We start from the raw sequence: 16,233 nt of genomic DNA on the forward strand, positions 1-16,233 counted from the left end.
ATATTAAATTTTAGTTAGGTCTTAAAGTTCCTGAGATAATTTAGGGAAGAGTTTATTAATCAAACAATACTCTCTCAATTGACACGCGCAGAGAACTCATCGTTGTCTCAGTTGTGCTACCGGAGATTCTGGGGAAATCGGAATAAGAGAGCACTCATCTTGGGGTGGGCTTACTACTTAGATGCTTTCAGCAGCTATCCGCTCCGCACTTTGCTACCCAGCGTTTACCGTGGGCATGATAACTGGTACACCAGAGGTGCGTCCTTCCTTGTCCTCTCAATGCTCTAGCGGCCACACCGGATATGGACCGAACTGGCTCGCGACGTTCTGAACCCAGCTTACGTGAGCTTTTTGAGAAGCTCAAAGAAAAGTTATGAAGACGTATGCTGAAAGTAGACAATATCATATGGTTGAGAGAGTCATGTTCAACTAACAATGTTAACGTTATTATTCTATTTATTTATTTATTTTTAAATATAAAAAAAACTAAGTGGAGAAGAAGAATCCCGACCATTTCTACGCAACCCATTGACCCTCTCTTTTTCCTTATTGCCATTTGTGTCCCCCATTTTTAATTTCCAATTATACCCTCTTTGCATATTTTTAAATGTTTTTTTTAATTAATAAAATTTAATGTTATTTTTGAAATATTATTAAAAGTTCTATGTGGTAAAAATATTGTTAGTTATTATTATTTTATTAAAGTTTAAAAGTATTATTGAATTTTAAAGATGTTTTTATTAATTTATGAGTTAAATAAAAAGATAAAGAGAAGGGTACAATGGTCAATTGATGGGAACCGTTTTAAAAGTTGTTCGAAAAGCAAAGCCTTCAAATTGTTCTTTGTTCCTTCTCCAAACTCCTTTCCTCTCCTCTGCAACCCTCTCTCTCTCTCTCTATCTCTACTTTTTCCTTCGCCATTAAGTCTTCACCTTCACCTTCTTCATCCGTTTTCCTCTTCTCTGCAACTCCATTTCCCTCCACTTCACCCAAGAACAAGAGCCTCTTTCTTCATCCTTCTTCAATGGCGGAATCGGACGTTCCCGCCAAACCTCCAAATCTGCCGCCAAGGAAAGATCAGGCTACTCCAAGTAAGTTCAATAGCCATATCTTGTGTAAAATTTTAATGGCGATTTTCTTTCTAGTGATTCTCCCTCTAGTCCCTTCCCAAGCCCCTGAGTTTGTTAATCAAACTTTACTCACTAGAACTTGGGAGCTTCTGCACCTTCTTTTCGTCGGAATCGCTGTTTCTTACGGCCTTTTTAGCCGGAGAAATGATGAGAAAGAGGATGAAATTAGTGGCTCTAATTTTGATAATGTTCAGTCTTATGTTTCTGGTTTGCTTCATGTTTCGTCTGTTTTTGATGATGAGGCTGAAACTCCATCTGCTAATGATGAATCCGTGTCTTTGTCTGATGGAAATAAGGTCCAAACATGGAGTAATAGGTATTTTAGGAATGAGTCTGTGGTTGTTGCTGAAGAGAGTCCTGTTGTTAATGAGCAGAGAGTTAGGAGTGAGAAGCCTCTGCTTCTTCCTGTTCGTAGCTTGAATTCTCAAGTTGTTGTAGACGATGAGTCTAGAACTGTTTCTGGATCTACGTCCAGAGTGAGTTCGAGAAGATTATTGAGCGATTCGAAGAGGAGTTCGAATGGGGAGTTTGGGGGAGTGAGTCTTGAAGGAATTGAGGATAATTTGAATGAAAATGTCGTTCTTCCATCCCCGGTTCCATGGCGATCGAGATCGGGGAGGACGGAGGTGCAATTAGAAGCTGATAATCCCCCCGTGTATTCCCCTGCTGTTCCCATGGAGGAATCTGAATCGAATTGGATCGATTCTAGGTCTTCTAGGCCTCAAACTTCAAGGTCCTCCGAAGCCAGTGCCATTAAGCTATCTCCTTCTCCTCCTCCATCTCCGTCTCCAAGGAAGCCATCTCCTTCGCCCAATGCATTGCCAGAATTAAAGGCCAAGAGTGCTGAGGATTTGGTAAGGAAGAAGAGCTTCTACCGGTCTCCTCCGCCTCCGCCGCCTCCTCCACCCCCGCCACATGTTCGAAGAATTGCCTCAATGAAACCAAGCTCTTGGTTGAACGACAATGATGTACCTCAGCAAAAGGATTTGAAGAGAAGCGTCACTACTAGCAAGCCCAGAAGATCAATTCGTGATACAGGAGATGACATTGATATGGTGATGAGTCCTAACTCAAGTGCTGAAGCACCGCCAAGAAATTATGATGATAGTCTATCAGTGGGGAAATCTATTAGAAAAATCAGACATGGAGAAGTTGCGAATGAGCCACCAAGAAGAGGGAGAGAATTTGGTGGAAATGATCAGTTGAAGGGGAAGATGATAGATCAGAACGCCCATGTCCAAGCTTTTGAAGAAAACCCCATTGAGTTTCCAGATGACAATAAAAAAGAACTGGTTGAAAAGCTCGGCATGGAGACCGACGACGACGACGACATGGAAAGCGAGGAAGAAGACAATAACATGGTGGGGAAGTTTATTAGGGAAGACAATGGAGAACCTTTTAATGTGAACCGTAGAGGCAACGAAAGAAGTGCAAGTAATGAAGAAGCAGGAGGCTCTAGCAATCTGAGCAATGATGGAGGACCAGATGTAGATAAGAAGGCTGATGAGTTCATTGCCAAATTCAGAGAGCAAATCAGGCTTCAAAGGATTGAATCAATCAAACGATCAACTGGACAAATTCGTAGAAACACTTCAAAGCAAACTTGAAGTTGAAGGAATACATCTAACCCTTCTTCAGTAAGTTCATCAAAATTTGAACTCCAGATCATTCAACTGACATTACATGATTTTCTTCTTAGATCATCAAGTTCAATTCCAGGTAAGTGTTTCATCTTCTCCAAATATGAAAGATTCTATATTTCATCAGGCATCTTCCCATTAGTGTTTGTTGATCTGCAGCTGAAACAACTTTAGTTATATGTGTTAGACGAACACGACTCTCCACAATGGTATGATATTGTCCACTTTGAGCATAAGCTCTCATGGCTTTGCTTTGGGCTTCCCCAAAAGGCCTCATACCAATGGAGTTAGCATTCCTCACTTATAAACCCATGATCATTCCCTAAATTAGTCGATGTGGGACTTCCATCATCCAACACCTCCCCTCGAACAAAGTGCGCCTCCCCTTAATCGAGGCTCGACTCCTTTGGAGTCTTAGTCATTTTTGACTGCCTTCGAGGAGGGGCTTGACTCCTTTTCTTTAGGAGTTCTTTGTTCGATATTTGAGGATTTGAGGATTTACCAATTTATTGGCACGACTAAGTTTAGGGCATGGCTCTGATACCATGTTAGACGAACACGACTCTCCACAATGGTATGATATTGTCCACTTTGAGCATAAGCTCTCATGGCTTTGCTTTGGGCTTCCCCAAAAGGCCTCATACCAATGGAGTTAGCATTCCTCACTTATAAACCCATGATCATTCCCTAAATTAGTCGATGTGGGACTTCCATCATCCAACAATATGAATTAGATAGACTTGGTTGTTTCACTTCATCAAATATTTCTTTCTATATATTTGGATATAGAACTTTTAGCACAAGTAGTTTAATTATAACCCATTTTAGATTTGGAACTTGGTAGAGTGCTTTTGGCATTTCTTTGGCACTTTGACCTGCCAAAGATGGGTTTTTGTTAAATGTTTCTGGTCCACGTATGTTCGAGTTGGCGAACTCGAACCTTTCTTTGTTAAAGGTGTTGAAATATCATCACTGCCCAACAGAATCAAGCCCAATAATTGTACTAGCCCAATAGAGTCAAACTCAATAATTGTACGAGTATATTTATTTTAGTAGAGATTTTAGGAAAGATACCTCGAGATTTTAGGAGAGAGATTTAGATATTTCAGGAAAAAGATTCAGTTAGGTCGATTTAGATTTGTTAGGGGTAGATTGTGTAGGCTATAAATACCCTCCCCTACGTAGGTTCATCATCCAAGAAATCCAAAAACAATAAAAAGTAGTAGTATTCTACCGAGTGTCTTGTATTCTCTTCTCGATCGGTCTTAATAAAGAGTGTGAGTGTTTTCCATAGAGAGTTGTGTTCAACAAAAGGTACATGTCTAAACTCGTTGAGTAATAGTTAAGTTGATAAGAATTTTAATATTTAAAAGTCAGAGACATCCGATAAAATTAGAACGATATGGAGAAGATTAGCATGACTCATGTGCAAGGATGACATGCACAAAATTCAGAAATGGTATTAGAGCTAGAAATTGGGCAATGGATTGTGAGATCACACATCAGTTGGAGAGGTGAACAAAACATTCCTTATAAGAGCGTGAAAACCTCTCCCTAGTGGACGCGTTTTAAAACCTTAAGGGAAGCCCGAAAGTGAAACCCCAAATAGGATAATATCAGCTAGCAGTGACTGTGTGACTTTTAGCGGTTCATATTTTTCCATGGGAAGGGCTAAGCCCAAAGGAACATTGGTGAACGCTCTGCAACGGCCCAAGCCCAATAGAGATAAAGCCCATGATCTATTCTAATGGGCTTGAGCTGGATTGTGTCTTTTGATCACTCCTTTATAATATTATTAATTTCTTTAATATTTTCTTTCAATTAAATTTTATTGTTAAATTGTGCATTTTTCCCTATTTAATTTTTTATTTTCTATTTTTAAAAATTAAGTTTTTTTTCTTTTTTTTTTTTTTTTTTTTTTGCTATTTTCCCCTAATTTTAAATTTTAAGCTAGTTTTTTAGGGGAAAAAAGGGACCCTACCCATTTTAGATACACATTTTTAAAATATACTTATAAATCCTATATATATATATATATATATATATATAGATAGAGTGGTTAGTATTTAAATATTTTCATAGGACAATTTAAAAAAATTAAATAGTGAATTTTGCACTTTATTGGGGCTTGAAATATTTGCTTCATGTTTCCTTCTTACACTTCAAGAAGACAAAAGCTAGTAAGCTAATCTCCAAAACAACCTTTTTTTTAATTACTTTTTTATTCTTTTTATTTTTGTCAAAAAGTGAATTATTTATTTATTTTTTAAAAAAAATCCCCTAAAATAGGGAGCATTGTTCACAAATTAACAATGTTCTTGTTTGGTGTCCCCTTTTTATTTTAAATTTTGTATACCCAATCAAAACCTACTACTAATCCCCCAATTTTTGGTTGTTTGTCCCACCAATACTCAAATTCAATGATGAGATTCATTCCAAAAAAAAAAAAAAAAAAAAAAAAAAAAAAAAAAAAAAAAAAAAAATTCACCAGATTTTTCTCGATTATGATTTTTATTTTTCATTAAACTTTACAGATCGTGCAATTTGAAAGTATATATTTTCGACCAAAAAGTTGAAGGTCCAAACCGACGCACTCTACACATGATTTAACTCAAAAAAAGAAAAATTAAACTACAATATATTCATATACGTTCAAAAGTGTCTAATAAATCCATTTTTTTAAAAATAATAATAATAATTTTATATCTTATAGAATTTTAAATTTTAAATTTTGTAACGTGTAGCTACTTTTGAAAATTGTACTTATTTTCTCACATTTAGAAAATTAGTTTCATTTTTCATATGAACATTTGGATTTTTTTTTATAAATTCTAAAGATAGAAACAAATTTCTAAAATCTACCGATAAAATAAATAAATCCCTCTAACAAAATATATACAAGATTCTAAAATTACATGTTTTTATGGTATATTCCATTTGCTCGAGCAAAAAAAAAAAAAAAAAAAGGTAACGGTCTAAATTTATCGCTAGCACATTTCTTATTTTATGGTGGCATAAAAGAACTTTAAAGTCAAGAACAAAATTATGGTCCTAAACATTTGTGGACAAAAAATTTCAAAAACAATTATTATTTAAACAAAGTTCAAAAAGTATATTTAAAAAAAAAAAAAAGTTTAAATACATCATTCAAATATAACAAATATAATATAAGTTTTAGCACATTGAAGATCCAACACAAATTTACCTTTTAAGCTATGTCTTAGTTTATCATTTTATGTCTAATTATTTATATTCTTATTTTCACTCTTCAATAATAATAATAATAATAAATGGTTATTTTAATGACGAGTCTCGTTATGAATTTTAATTATTGAACGTGTTTATAATTTTAATGATTCAACCGGATATAAAATTATAAAATAATATTTAAAAAAAATGAAATCGGATAATGAGTTAAAATTAAGATTAGTTTATATTTAGAAAAAAAAAATTAATTAGGCATCTCATTATCCACTTTACAACTCAAACCCCTTTTTCTATCACCTTCCAAACATTTTTTTTTTCCCCTAAATATTACAAAAAAAAAAAAAAAAAAAAAAAAAAAGTATTTAAACCTAAGATAAATTAAATAAACTACTTACTCAACGCTAATTATGACAAGATGGGCCGAACATTACAAAACACAGAGGCCCACCAAATCCCGGCCCAACAACCGTATCCTAAGATAGCGAAATCTCGGAATTGCCCTCGTCGGTGGGGAGGGTATTTACGAGCGAGGGTGTAGGGCGTTGAAGGGCCGGGCCGGGATGGCGGAGGCACACGGGTTGATGTGGATGGGCCGAGCGTGGTGGGCCTGAGCTTGGGCTTGGGCTTGGCCCACTCGTGTCACTGTAGTGGGGGCTGACGTGGAGGGTGGGACCGCGACACGCTCGCATGACGGGCACATGGTAAGGGTGGTGGGTGGGGTCATGTGCATGTAGAATTGTGGGGAAAGTTTCAGTGCTCTCAGTTCTTGTACTTCTTTTTGCAACCGCCTATTCTCGTCCGTCAGATTCTCACAGCATCTCTTTAGAAACTCGCAATCAACCTCCGTTTGCTTCAATTTTGTCCTGTATTTATAAATAATTATAAAGATATTAACATCTCATTTCTCATTTAAATTAATTAAAAAAATATTTAAATTTCTAATTTCTTAATTTATATATAAATATTATATTATTGCTCAAATTGGTAATTTATAAGAATTATTTTCCATAAATAAATACCTGAAAATAGATTTATTAAATAAAATAAAATTTTGAAATTATAAGGTCAAAGGAAAAAAGGATTTAATTTGTGATTATGACGAAAATGCCCTTGTGAATGAAGGAAATTTCCTCACCTTGCCCTTCTGTTTTGGAACCAGACTTCGACTTGTCTCGGCCGGAGACCTAACTGTTTCGCCAGAGCCAACTTTTGCTTCTGTGTAAAATTATGAAAATACCCTCATAAGTTTTCTGTTTGGTTCTCGAGAAAATTTCATGAACGAATCGGGTCGGTTCGGGTCGGGTTTGGGTTTGAGACAAGACTTACAGGATTGAGAGTGTTGTGTTCTTTGAAGCTATCTTCCAAGACGGCGGACTGATCTTTAGTAAGCCGAAGCTTTTTTCTAGAAGTTTCGCCGTCTTCTTCATCGCTAATTCCTCTGAAACAATCTCTATCGCCGTCGAGATCCTCGCCGTTCGTTTCCCGTTCACTCCGTTTCCCACTCACACTCGACACCGTACTATTCGGACTCGACATCGCCGCTTCCTCCTCACAATCCGCCGTCGACGGCGGAATCCGGTTCACATCAATACCCCGGAGCAGCGATCGCCCAGTTTCCGAAGTCCGATCTGCAAAACCCAAATTCCAAAATTAAAAAAAAAACCCAAAAAAACGACATCGGCTCTGTTCTACTCTGTTTCACTATGTTCGGGTGAAGAGATTCGAACCAGAGGAGGCATCATTAGTCCAAGACGGCATGAGATTGAGCTGCAAATGGCGGTGGGGATGAGAATCAAAGCTCAACCCAAGGCTCAAACCAAGGCCATCGTGGTTGCCGGCCATCATAGCTCTGCAAATTTCTTGAATTTGAAGAGAGAGAGAGAGAAGAAACAGGGGAAGAGAGAGAAGGAGGAGAAGGATGAGTGAGGTGTGGTCCAAGTAGAAGGGGAGAAGAAAGGATTATATAGAAAAGAAAGAGAAGAAATTGGGGAATTGGGAATTTGTTTCTTAAAATTAATGATGAAATGAAAGCAAACAAGTGAAAGAGTGTCAGAGGAAAGGCCCTCCAATTATCCCCAATCATCACTTTTGCTTCTCCAAAATATGCCCCTCCAACCTTTTTTTTTTTTTTTTTTTCAATAAAAAAAAAATTATTTTTCAGTACTTTTAAATGTCTAAATTATAAAATTAGCCCATCTCGAGAGAGAAATAAATTAAGGACTCAAAAGGGTTTCGAGGATATGTGAGATCCCACGTTAGTTGGTTGGTTGGTTTGAGAGAAGAATGAAATATTCTTTACAGAGGTGTGAAAACTTGTCCCTAGTAGATGCTTTTTAAAATCTCGATGTAAAACCCAGAACGGAAAGTCAAAAAGGTGTGAAAGAAAGTCAACGAGACAAGATCTATTAGCAGTGAGCTTAGATTCTAAAGGTTTAGATGATATGTGAGGGCATTTTAAACTTAGAGAGAAAACCCAGAAAGAAAGTCAAAGAGACAATATCTACTAGTAGTAAGCTTGGATTCTATGAGTTTAGATGATATGTGAGGGCGTTTTAAAGTTAGAGAAAAAACCCAGAAAGAAAGTCAAAGAGACAATATCTACTAGTAGTAAGCTTGGATTCTATGAGTTTAGATGATATGTGAGGGCGTTTTAAAGTTAGAGAAAAAACCCAGAAAGAAAGTCAAAGAGACAATATCTACTAGCAGTGAGCTTGGATTCTATGAGTTTAGATGATATGTGAGGGCGTTTTAAAGTTAGAGAAAAAACCCAGAAAGAAAGTCAAAGAGACAATATCTACTAGCAGTAAGCTTGGATTCTATGAGTTTAGATGATATGTGAGGGCGTTTTAAAGTTAGAGAAAAAACCCAGAAAGAAAGTCAAAGAGACAATATCTACTAGTAGTAAGCTTGGATTCTATGAGTTTAGATGATATGTGAGGGCGTTTTAAAGTTAGAGAAAAAACCCAGAAAGAAAGTCAAAGAGACAATATCTACTAGCAGTGAGCTTGGATTCTATGAGTTTAGATGATATGTGAGGGCGTTTTAAAGTTAGAGAAAAAACCCAGAAAGAAAGTCAAAGAGACAATATCTACTAGCAGTAAGCTTGGATTCTATGAGTTTAGATGATATGTGAGGGCGTTTTAAAGTTAGAGAAAAAACCCAGAAAGAAAGTCAAAGAGACAATATCTACTAACAGTGAGCTTGGATTCTAAGGGTTTAGATGATATGTGAGATCCTATGTTGACTGGGGAGGACAACGAAATATTCTTCATACGGGTGTGAAAACCTCTCCCTAATATACACATTTTAAAACTTTTAGAGAAAACCCATAATAGGAAGCAAAAGAGGACAATATGTACCAGTGAACTTTTTAAATAACTGAAAGTGTAAGGACTGAAATGATATTTTTCAAATTGTTATAGCGAGGACTTGGGATAAATTACTAGGGTTAAAGTTAAATAAGGGGAAGTGTAAGGATGAGAATGAAAGTTTTAATTTTTTTTTTAACTAGGGTTGGGATGAATGGATTGGGTTTTTAACCATGGTTAAAGTCACTTTCTTTTTTCTTTTACTAACTTTTTCACTTTTTGCCTTTACCCTCTTCCCTTTGGGTATCATGTCTTTGGCTTCTTTACTTTTGGTTCTTTTCATGAGTGCGATAAAAAGCCTCCCTTTCCTATATTAGCTTTTATTTATTTATTTATTTATTTATTTAAAAAAAAAAATATATATATATATATATATATTTAAAATAAATGATAATTAGTCAATACTTAAAAATAATAATAATAATAGAGATTAAATGTGGGCCGTTGAAAAAGGAAGAGATGAGAGCAACGGCTGGGATTAAAAGAAAGGGAAGTGGGGCCCAGTAAACAGCGAAGCTGAGACAACCATCAAATCCTGAGTGAATGGCTATGATTGGAATCAGACACTTAACCTTTTCATTTCATTCATTCAGTCTCCCTTGTGGGGCCCACTTATCTTTCTTTTTTTCTTTTTTTTTTTTTTCTAAAATTACTTTATATATATATATATATATATTTTTTTTTTATTAGTTGAGAAAAAGATTTCAGATAAAAGAATCACTTTTCCTCTCCTTTTTTTTCTCGTTACTAACCTCATATTCACCACCCATACCCTTCCCCTCACTCCACTCGCTTTCCCGCGCGTGTTTCCCACTCGCCTTCTTTTTTTAAAAAATATTGAGACTATTTATGTTAAATAAAAATGAATTATATATTTTTTTTATGAAAAAGTTAAAAAGAAATATAAATTAGATATTAAAAATATATTTTAACGCAAAATAATTGAAGAATTGAAAAAAAAAAAGTAAAAATGAATAAAATGAATAAAAAAATGAAACTAATTATTGTAAGCGTGGAACTTCAAAGGTGGTGAGCCGACAGCATCCTATGGTCGTCCTCTAAATCTCAAGACATGCTACCCTATTATTCAATTTAATTATTATTCTTTTTTTATATATAATTTTAAACTTTATTTCTTTATCTCCCCAAAAAAAAAATATATATTTATATATTTCAGTTTGACTAATATTTCTCTAATTATTAATTATTGGTTGTTTCGAAAAATAATATTTTGAGTGATTGCCCTTTTCCGACCCTTACTGTTTAATCGGATACACTTATTGAACAAGAATTTATGGTCGGTCTGCGATTCCTGGATAACCGAAGACGTCCTTGGAGTGATCTCGTAGTTCCTACAGGGTGAGACAATGGGGTCGGTCCATGGATTTCCCTTGTTTTTGCATCATTTCGCTCAAAGGGTTGAAGGGAGATAGTGCATCGAGTTGTTGATACTAGCTAATTTTATATTGAGATATTAAAAAAAAACATGTTTTTTTTTAATTGACTAAAATATTTTTTAAAAATGAAGAAAAATAAGAGGAAATTTTGGATAGGAAAAAAAAGAATAGAAAAAAGGAAATAATAATGTGAGGAGACAACAATGATTGGAATATCATTTATTAGAATATGATTCATGGAACCAAATTAGAAATTATATAAATAAATAAATAAATAAAATTAAAAAAAAAAATAATAATAAAGGAGAAATGGGTCAGAATGTTGGGGGTAGAGAGAGGAGAGAGAAAGGGGGACAAAGGGAGGTGGCGTTCACGTGGGAAGGGGGTTAAGGAATGCGTGATTTTAAGGAAAGTCACGTGGGGTACCAACATGTGGCACGTGCGGTCCCTATACCTCTTTTTTTAAAATAATAATTTTTACAGGGAACTGGGTCCCACGCGCGAGAATTGGGAAGTGGTGGCGCCATGTCACCTTGTCGCTCCAGCTCCCGACACTCCCCTCCTCCTCAATCATTTGAACTATATATTATATTATTTATTATCACAATCTTACCCCCCCCCCTCCTTCCAACTTCTTTCCCTACATCGCGTCTATCTCACGCTCCTATTCCTTTGCTTTTTTTCTTACTCATTTTAAATTAGTCAAAAAAAAAAAATGCTCTTTAAACTTTATGGGTCGTTAATTTTCCTAATAAAAACCGTTAGTACTTTGTTTTGAAAGGGGTAGAAACGATAAGAAAGCGAGGGTAGAGGAAAATTTCTATTGTTTTAACCTAAGGGCAATATAGTAATTTTCCAAGACGAGGATGTAATAAAATTATCGATTATGATAAATCTATAGTCATTTGGATCGAAATTCCCAATGTCAATGAGAGAGTTTTTGGTCAACATCATTCAAGATATGACGGGTAAGAGGTTCAAGGCTATAACTCAAGATATCCTTGAATATTGGTGGCGAGTACTAAAGAGGGCTAGAAGCTCGGTTGAATTAATTATTCAATAGTTTATTCGTGTATGATTGATTTAGTCTAATTTGATAAACTTCAAATTTTATATAAATAAAAAAGTTTCCCCTAAAATGTTAAATCTTTCAAATAGGGATGAGCGTGTAGGAAACGCTCCATTGGAGCGAGTGAGAGAAGGAAGGAGCAAATATCTTCTCAGATGTAATGATAGTAGCAATTCAAGTGTTTAGATAACTATCAATGTCCAAGCAATAAAGGAATTTATTTATTTATTTATTATTTTGAATTAATAAAAAGAATTAATGATTGATTAAAAATAATTTAAGCGAAAAATTAAAAAACCCGACAAGATGTTGGATTATGATTAAGGTGTCCCCACTAGTGCGTGCTAGCTGTCCCACGTGTCCCCTCCCTCTCATCAATTATTTTCTCTCTCCTCATTTATTTTTTATTTTTTTAATTTTCCCCACTACCCGACAAATTACCCCACACGTGGGACCCACTCCCCCTTGCTTCCCCACGCTTCTTCCGCAGCCCGTACGAGGCTCACCTCCCATGTGATTTACACGTGAACTCGCCCCCACTTCTGCCGCTTCTTCCGTCAATTCCTTCCGAAATCCCCATTTTGCCCCTCCCTTTTTCCCCCATTTTTTGACCTAATTTATTTCTTTTATTATTATTATTATTATTATTATTATTATTTTTAGGTCACACATTCAACAAATGGACAAGACAAATTGTAAGCTATACTTGGGGAATGGTTCATGATTTTGCTTTTTCTTATTATCCAATAACTTATTTTCATATTATTAATAAATCCATTTATTATTTAGTCACCGTCGTTCAATTATTGAGCGCTAAACCGACCCATCACAATATAATTAGTTATCCCGATCAGCTGATAGGATATGAAAACGACAATAGTTAGTATCAGTGAAGAATTCGAAACACGATAAAGGGTCGAGATTTATCGTAACCCATTTAACATATATGAACGTATTAAATACTTCCAGCGTTAAAAACACGAGAGAGGGTCGAAAATCCTCGAGACCCATTTACGATCTTAAAGAATTGAGGCTCTTAATATATTTCTCTTTTGGGGCGTTGATTTTATGAAAATATCTATGAACGTATTAAATATTCCACGATGGCTGGGATGGAAACAAAACCGAGCTGGAAATACATTTTTGGTCCCCGGTCGCTGAAATGAATAAAAAAAAATCTCTTATCTCCAATTAAATTGGAGAATTTCCAACCTATTATGGGTCCGGTCTATTTATGCTCTCGTATGAACTCGAGTTTGTTTAATCTTTTTCATAGAATCATTCAGAATCTTGGTGGATCATCACATTAATATCATATTCTTCAAAATCACCAAATTATTCATATAACGCCTTAAACATTTTAACATCAACGTAATTAGTTAGGTTTTGTCGTTTTCATAATTTTTTTAAGCGGTTTACATGTTATATCTCGTGTATTAGCTAGGTTTTGTCAATGACGGTGAAAGCCCTTCATCAACAAAGTTGCCAACCCTTATAAAATTTGTCGGCCATGATAAGAAAATAGTTGCTGTCGGAGTCATAAATTTTCGTAAGACAAATTTGAAATAAAAGTTTCCAATCTTCGTTCGAAAAAGTTTATATTTTCAAATTTATAGCTTTCAGTCGTCCCTATATTTGAGAGTCGGTTACAATTTTAATAAAGAAATGGGGAGAAAAATAAAAAAAAAAAAATCACGTGAAGGGGAAAAAAACAATAATTTGTTGTCACGATCGAACTCTTGTAACAACGAGACAGCGATTGTGCAGCACTTGTTCTAAACCCAGCAAACAAGTCGATCGTGAGAAATTCAAAATTCGCAGACAACGTCGGCTTGTGCTCGAGTTTCGAGTTAAGTTTGAGAAAAATATTATGAGCTAAAACGACGAATTTGATAGCATATAATTCAAGCCGGAGGAAGAATATATGTATATTAGGAAAGGATAGCATCCGACAAGTGAATATTTGGAAGAGGAAAAAGGGGTCGCCCGCTCTCGAGCTATTTACCCACAGAACACAATGAACACATAGGCGGCACGTGAAGGCTAGGGACCACGGCTCGGTGGTGGTTGGTTGGTCACCGAATTTTTATCCTCAAAATTCCCGAATTGCCCTTTCCTGGTTCCTGCTTTGTCCAATCATTTGAAAGGATTAGCCACAATGTGGGCCCCGCAGACAACACATACTAACAACACATAGCCATTGTTTGATTAGACTTCTCGGAATGGGGTTAGTCTATGTCATGCTCACCAACCATTATTATTATTATTATTTTTCAATTATTATTAGCTAAATTATATAAACTACTCGTGAAAATTAAAATGGCTCGAGTAAATGAGAGGTATAAAAATGAACCGAGACCATATCTGAATGAGAGCGGTTATGAGAATAGGATGACTAAGAAATTTTTTAAATAAATTGAAAGTTACTACGTATACCAATAGGGTGTACCTTCTTTTTCGGTAGCTCAATCATTGAAATTTCATAGTTAAGCGTGATTTGTTTGAAGAATTCTATGTTGGGTCGCCCTTTGAGATTTTTCTTATAATACATGTGAGTGAGAATAAAACATACTGAAAGAACTCGTGTTGGTTTGTGAGGATAATCTTCATTCTTAGTACCATGTTGCACGGGATGCAGGGGAATATTGGGGTTATCAGGTGTCGAATCCAAAAGAGATCTTCTCTCCGTGGTCACTTCTAACACTACCACACCAATGTTGTGTATTTTTTATTTAATGTACCAAACGTTAATGTCTTTTGTTTCCATCCTCGTGTTTCTTCGTGTTCACCTTAACCTAATTGTGATCTTTCGTGCCATGTGAACTTTACTTCTTTCTTTAAGTACTTCGATAGATATTTATGAGTTGTTTGGCAATCTTCTCGGGTTAATGGGTAATGTACATTTTGGTAAAATGACTAATTTTTTAAAGTCATGTTCGAAACCTCGTCCACTCGGTCACGTTTATTGAACTAAACAGAAAACGTTGTTTCGATCGAAGAAGATATCATATCTATATATATATGTAAGGGCATTATGGTCTTTTTGAGCAATGAAATTTGGAACATGTCTTTCCCTAAGTGTTTAATATTTTGGTAATTTTAGAGAAAAAGTTACATAAAAAAGGTTCCTCTTTCTCCATTATCCTACAAAGTAGTCACGTGGGCCCCACGTGGGACAAAACGGACAGCACATCACACGTGTAATGTGTCTAACCCGCACGTTCAGTTTTGGTCAAAGTAACTCCCTCTTTCCGCCAGATCCGGTCAACGGTCAAACACCCAATAAAAATTTAAAAAAATAAGAAATCATTTGCTCCATAATTATTTTTTGTACCGTTTTCCCAATCATACCCCTCTCCACCTTCTACCGGAATAGCCAGTTCTCATTTCGTACGGCTACATTAATAGCCGTCCAATCCAACTCCCCTTCACCGTCCATCTCTCTCTCTTCACACGTGCGTCTCCCCCTTGCCAAGAAGCACCCGTGGTCCCCACGTATCAGAAACCATGTGACCGGCTGAGCTGGTCACCATGTGATTCTGAGATTCACCCCGTCAAAAACGAATCGTTTCGTTAATAAAAAATTAATTAAAAAAATTAAAATTAAAAAGCTGTCGTTGTTGAGTTGGACTACACGTGCGTCGTACCAAAGATCCAAAAATAAAATTTCTTTTATTAAAAAAAAAAAAAAAAAAAAGCCAAAAGACTTATAAGCCCATGCCAACGCAATATAATAATCATTAACAATATGATTACACAAGGGCAATTTCGGTAACTCCTGACAAAAAAGTATGATTTTTTAGGATTTTGTCTGGTGGGCATGTTTGGTTGGTGGACTTTTTATTTATTTTTATTTAATGTAAATCAAGAATGAGAGTGCATAAATAATAGCATGCTCCAACTTTTAATAAAGAGTTATTAATTAATAAATAATATTATAAAAAGGGAGAATTTGGAGAAAAATACAAGTCAAAATATTTAATTATAATGTTAATATTTATAATCATATCATTGCTTCAAATTATTTCATTTTTTCCCAATCATACTCTATCATAAGATATTCATTCATTTTTTTAAAGTTCCTAGAAAGATTATTTCATGTGTGTTTTAAATTATTAGGAGGTTGGCTTTATAATTAAATAATTTTTTTAAGTACCAACTTTTCGAGAAAAAAAATAGAGAAAGACGAGCAAATGAAAAAACATGCATATTAACGGAAACCCGCTACTGCTGATATGATTATATTTGTGAGATTCCACGTCGGTTGGAGAGGAGAACGAAACACGCCTTATCAGAGTCTGGAAACCTCTCCCTAGTAAACGCATTTTAAAACATTTAGGAGAAGCCTAGAAGGAAGCCCAAATAAGATAATATTTGCTAGCGGTGGGGTTAGGTTGTTATCGGACAGTATTTAGAGCTAGA

The 16,233-nt window shown here is 35.4% G+C and overlaps 2 protein-coding genes and 1 non-coding gene across 3 annotated transcripts; 2 read left to right on the top strand and 1 right to left on the bottom strand.

The window, feature by feature from the left end:
* The first annotated feature begins 888 nt into the window (after positions 1-888).
* Positions 889-3,606, top strand: LOC111810105 (uncharacterized). Its single transcript, XM_023696677.2, has one exon. The coding sequence runs from the start codon at positions 1,025-1,027 to the stop codon at positions 2,735-2,737; it is 1,713 nt and encodes a 570-aa protein (XP_023552445.2). The 5' UTR covers positions 889-1,024; the 3' UTR covers positions 2,738-3,606.
* Positions 3,607-4,142: 536 nt separating this feature from the next.
* Positions 4,143-4,241, top strand: LOC111810951 (U6 spliceosomal RNA). Its single transcript, XR_002817467.2, has one exon. It is a non-coding gene; the product is annotated as a U6 spliceosomal RNA (small nuclear RNA).
* A 1,947-nt stretch (positions 4,242-6,188) lies between these two features.
* On the bottom strand, positions 6,189-7,926 carry LOC111810112 (homeobox-leucine zipper protein HAT4). The gene is made up of 4 exons (XM_023696688.2): positions 7,705-7,926; positions 7,304-7,605; positions 7,113-7,192; positions 6,189-6,840 (listed from the first exon to the last, which is right to left on the bottom strand). The coding sequence occupies exons 1-4, from the start codon at positions 7,820-7,822 to the stop codon at positions 6,498-6,500; spliced, it is 843 nt and encodes a 280-aa protein (XP_023552456.2). The 5' UTR covers positions 7,823-7,926; the 3' UTR covers positions 6,189-6,497.
* Between the last annotated feature and the right edge of the window lie 8,307 nt (positions 7,927-16,233).

This window comes from Cucurbita pepo, chromosome 14 (genome assembly GCF_057944985.1).
Source record: "Cucurbita pepo subsp. pepo isolate OVF chromosome 14, ASM5794498v1, whole genome shotgun sequence".
NCBI classification, from domain to species: Eukaryota; Viridiplantae; Streptophyta; class Magnoliopsida; order Cucurbitales; family Cucurbitaceae; genus Cucurbita; species Cucurbita pepo.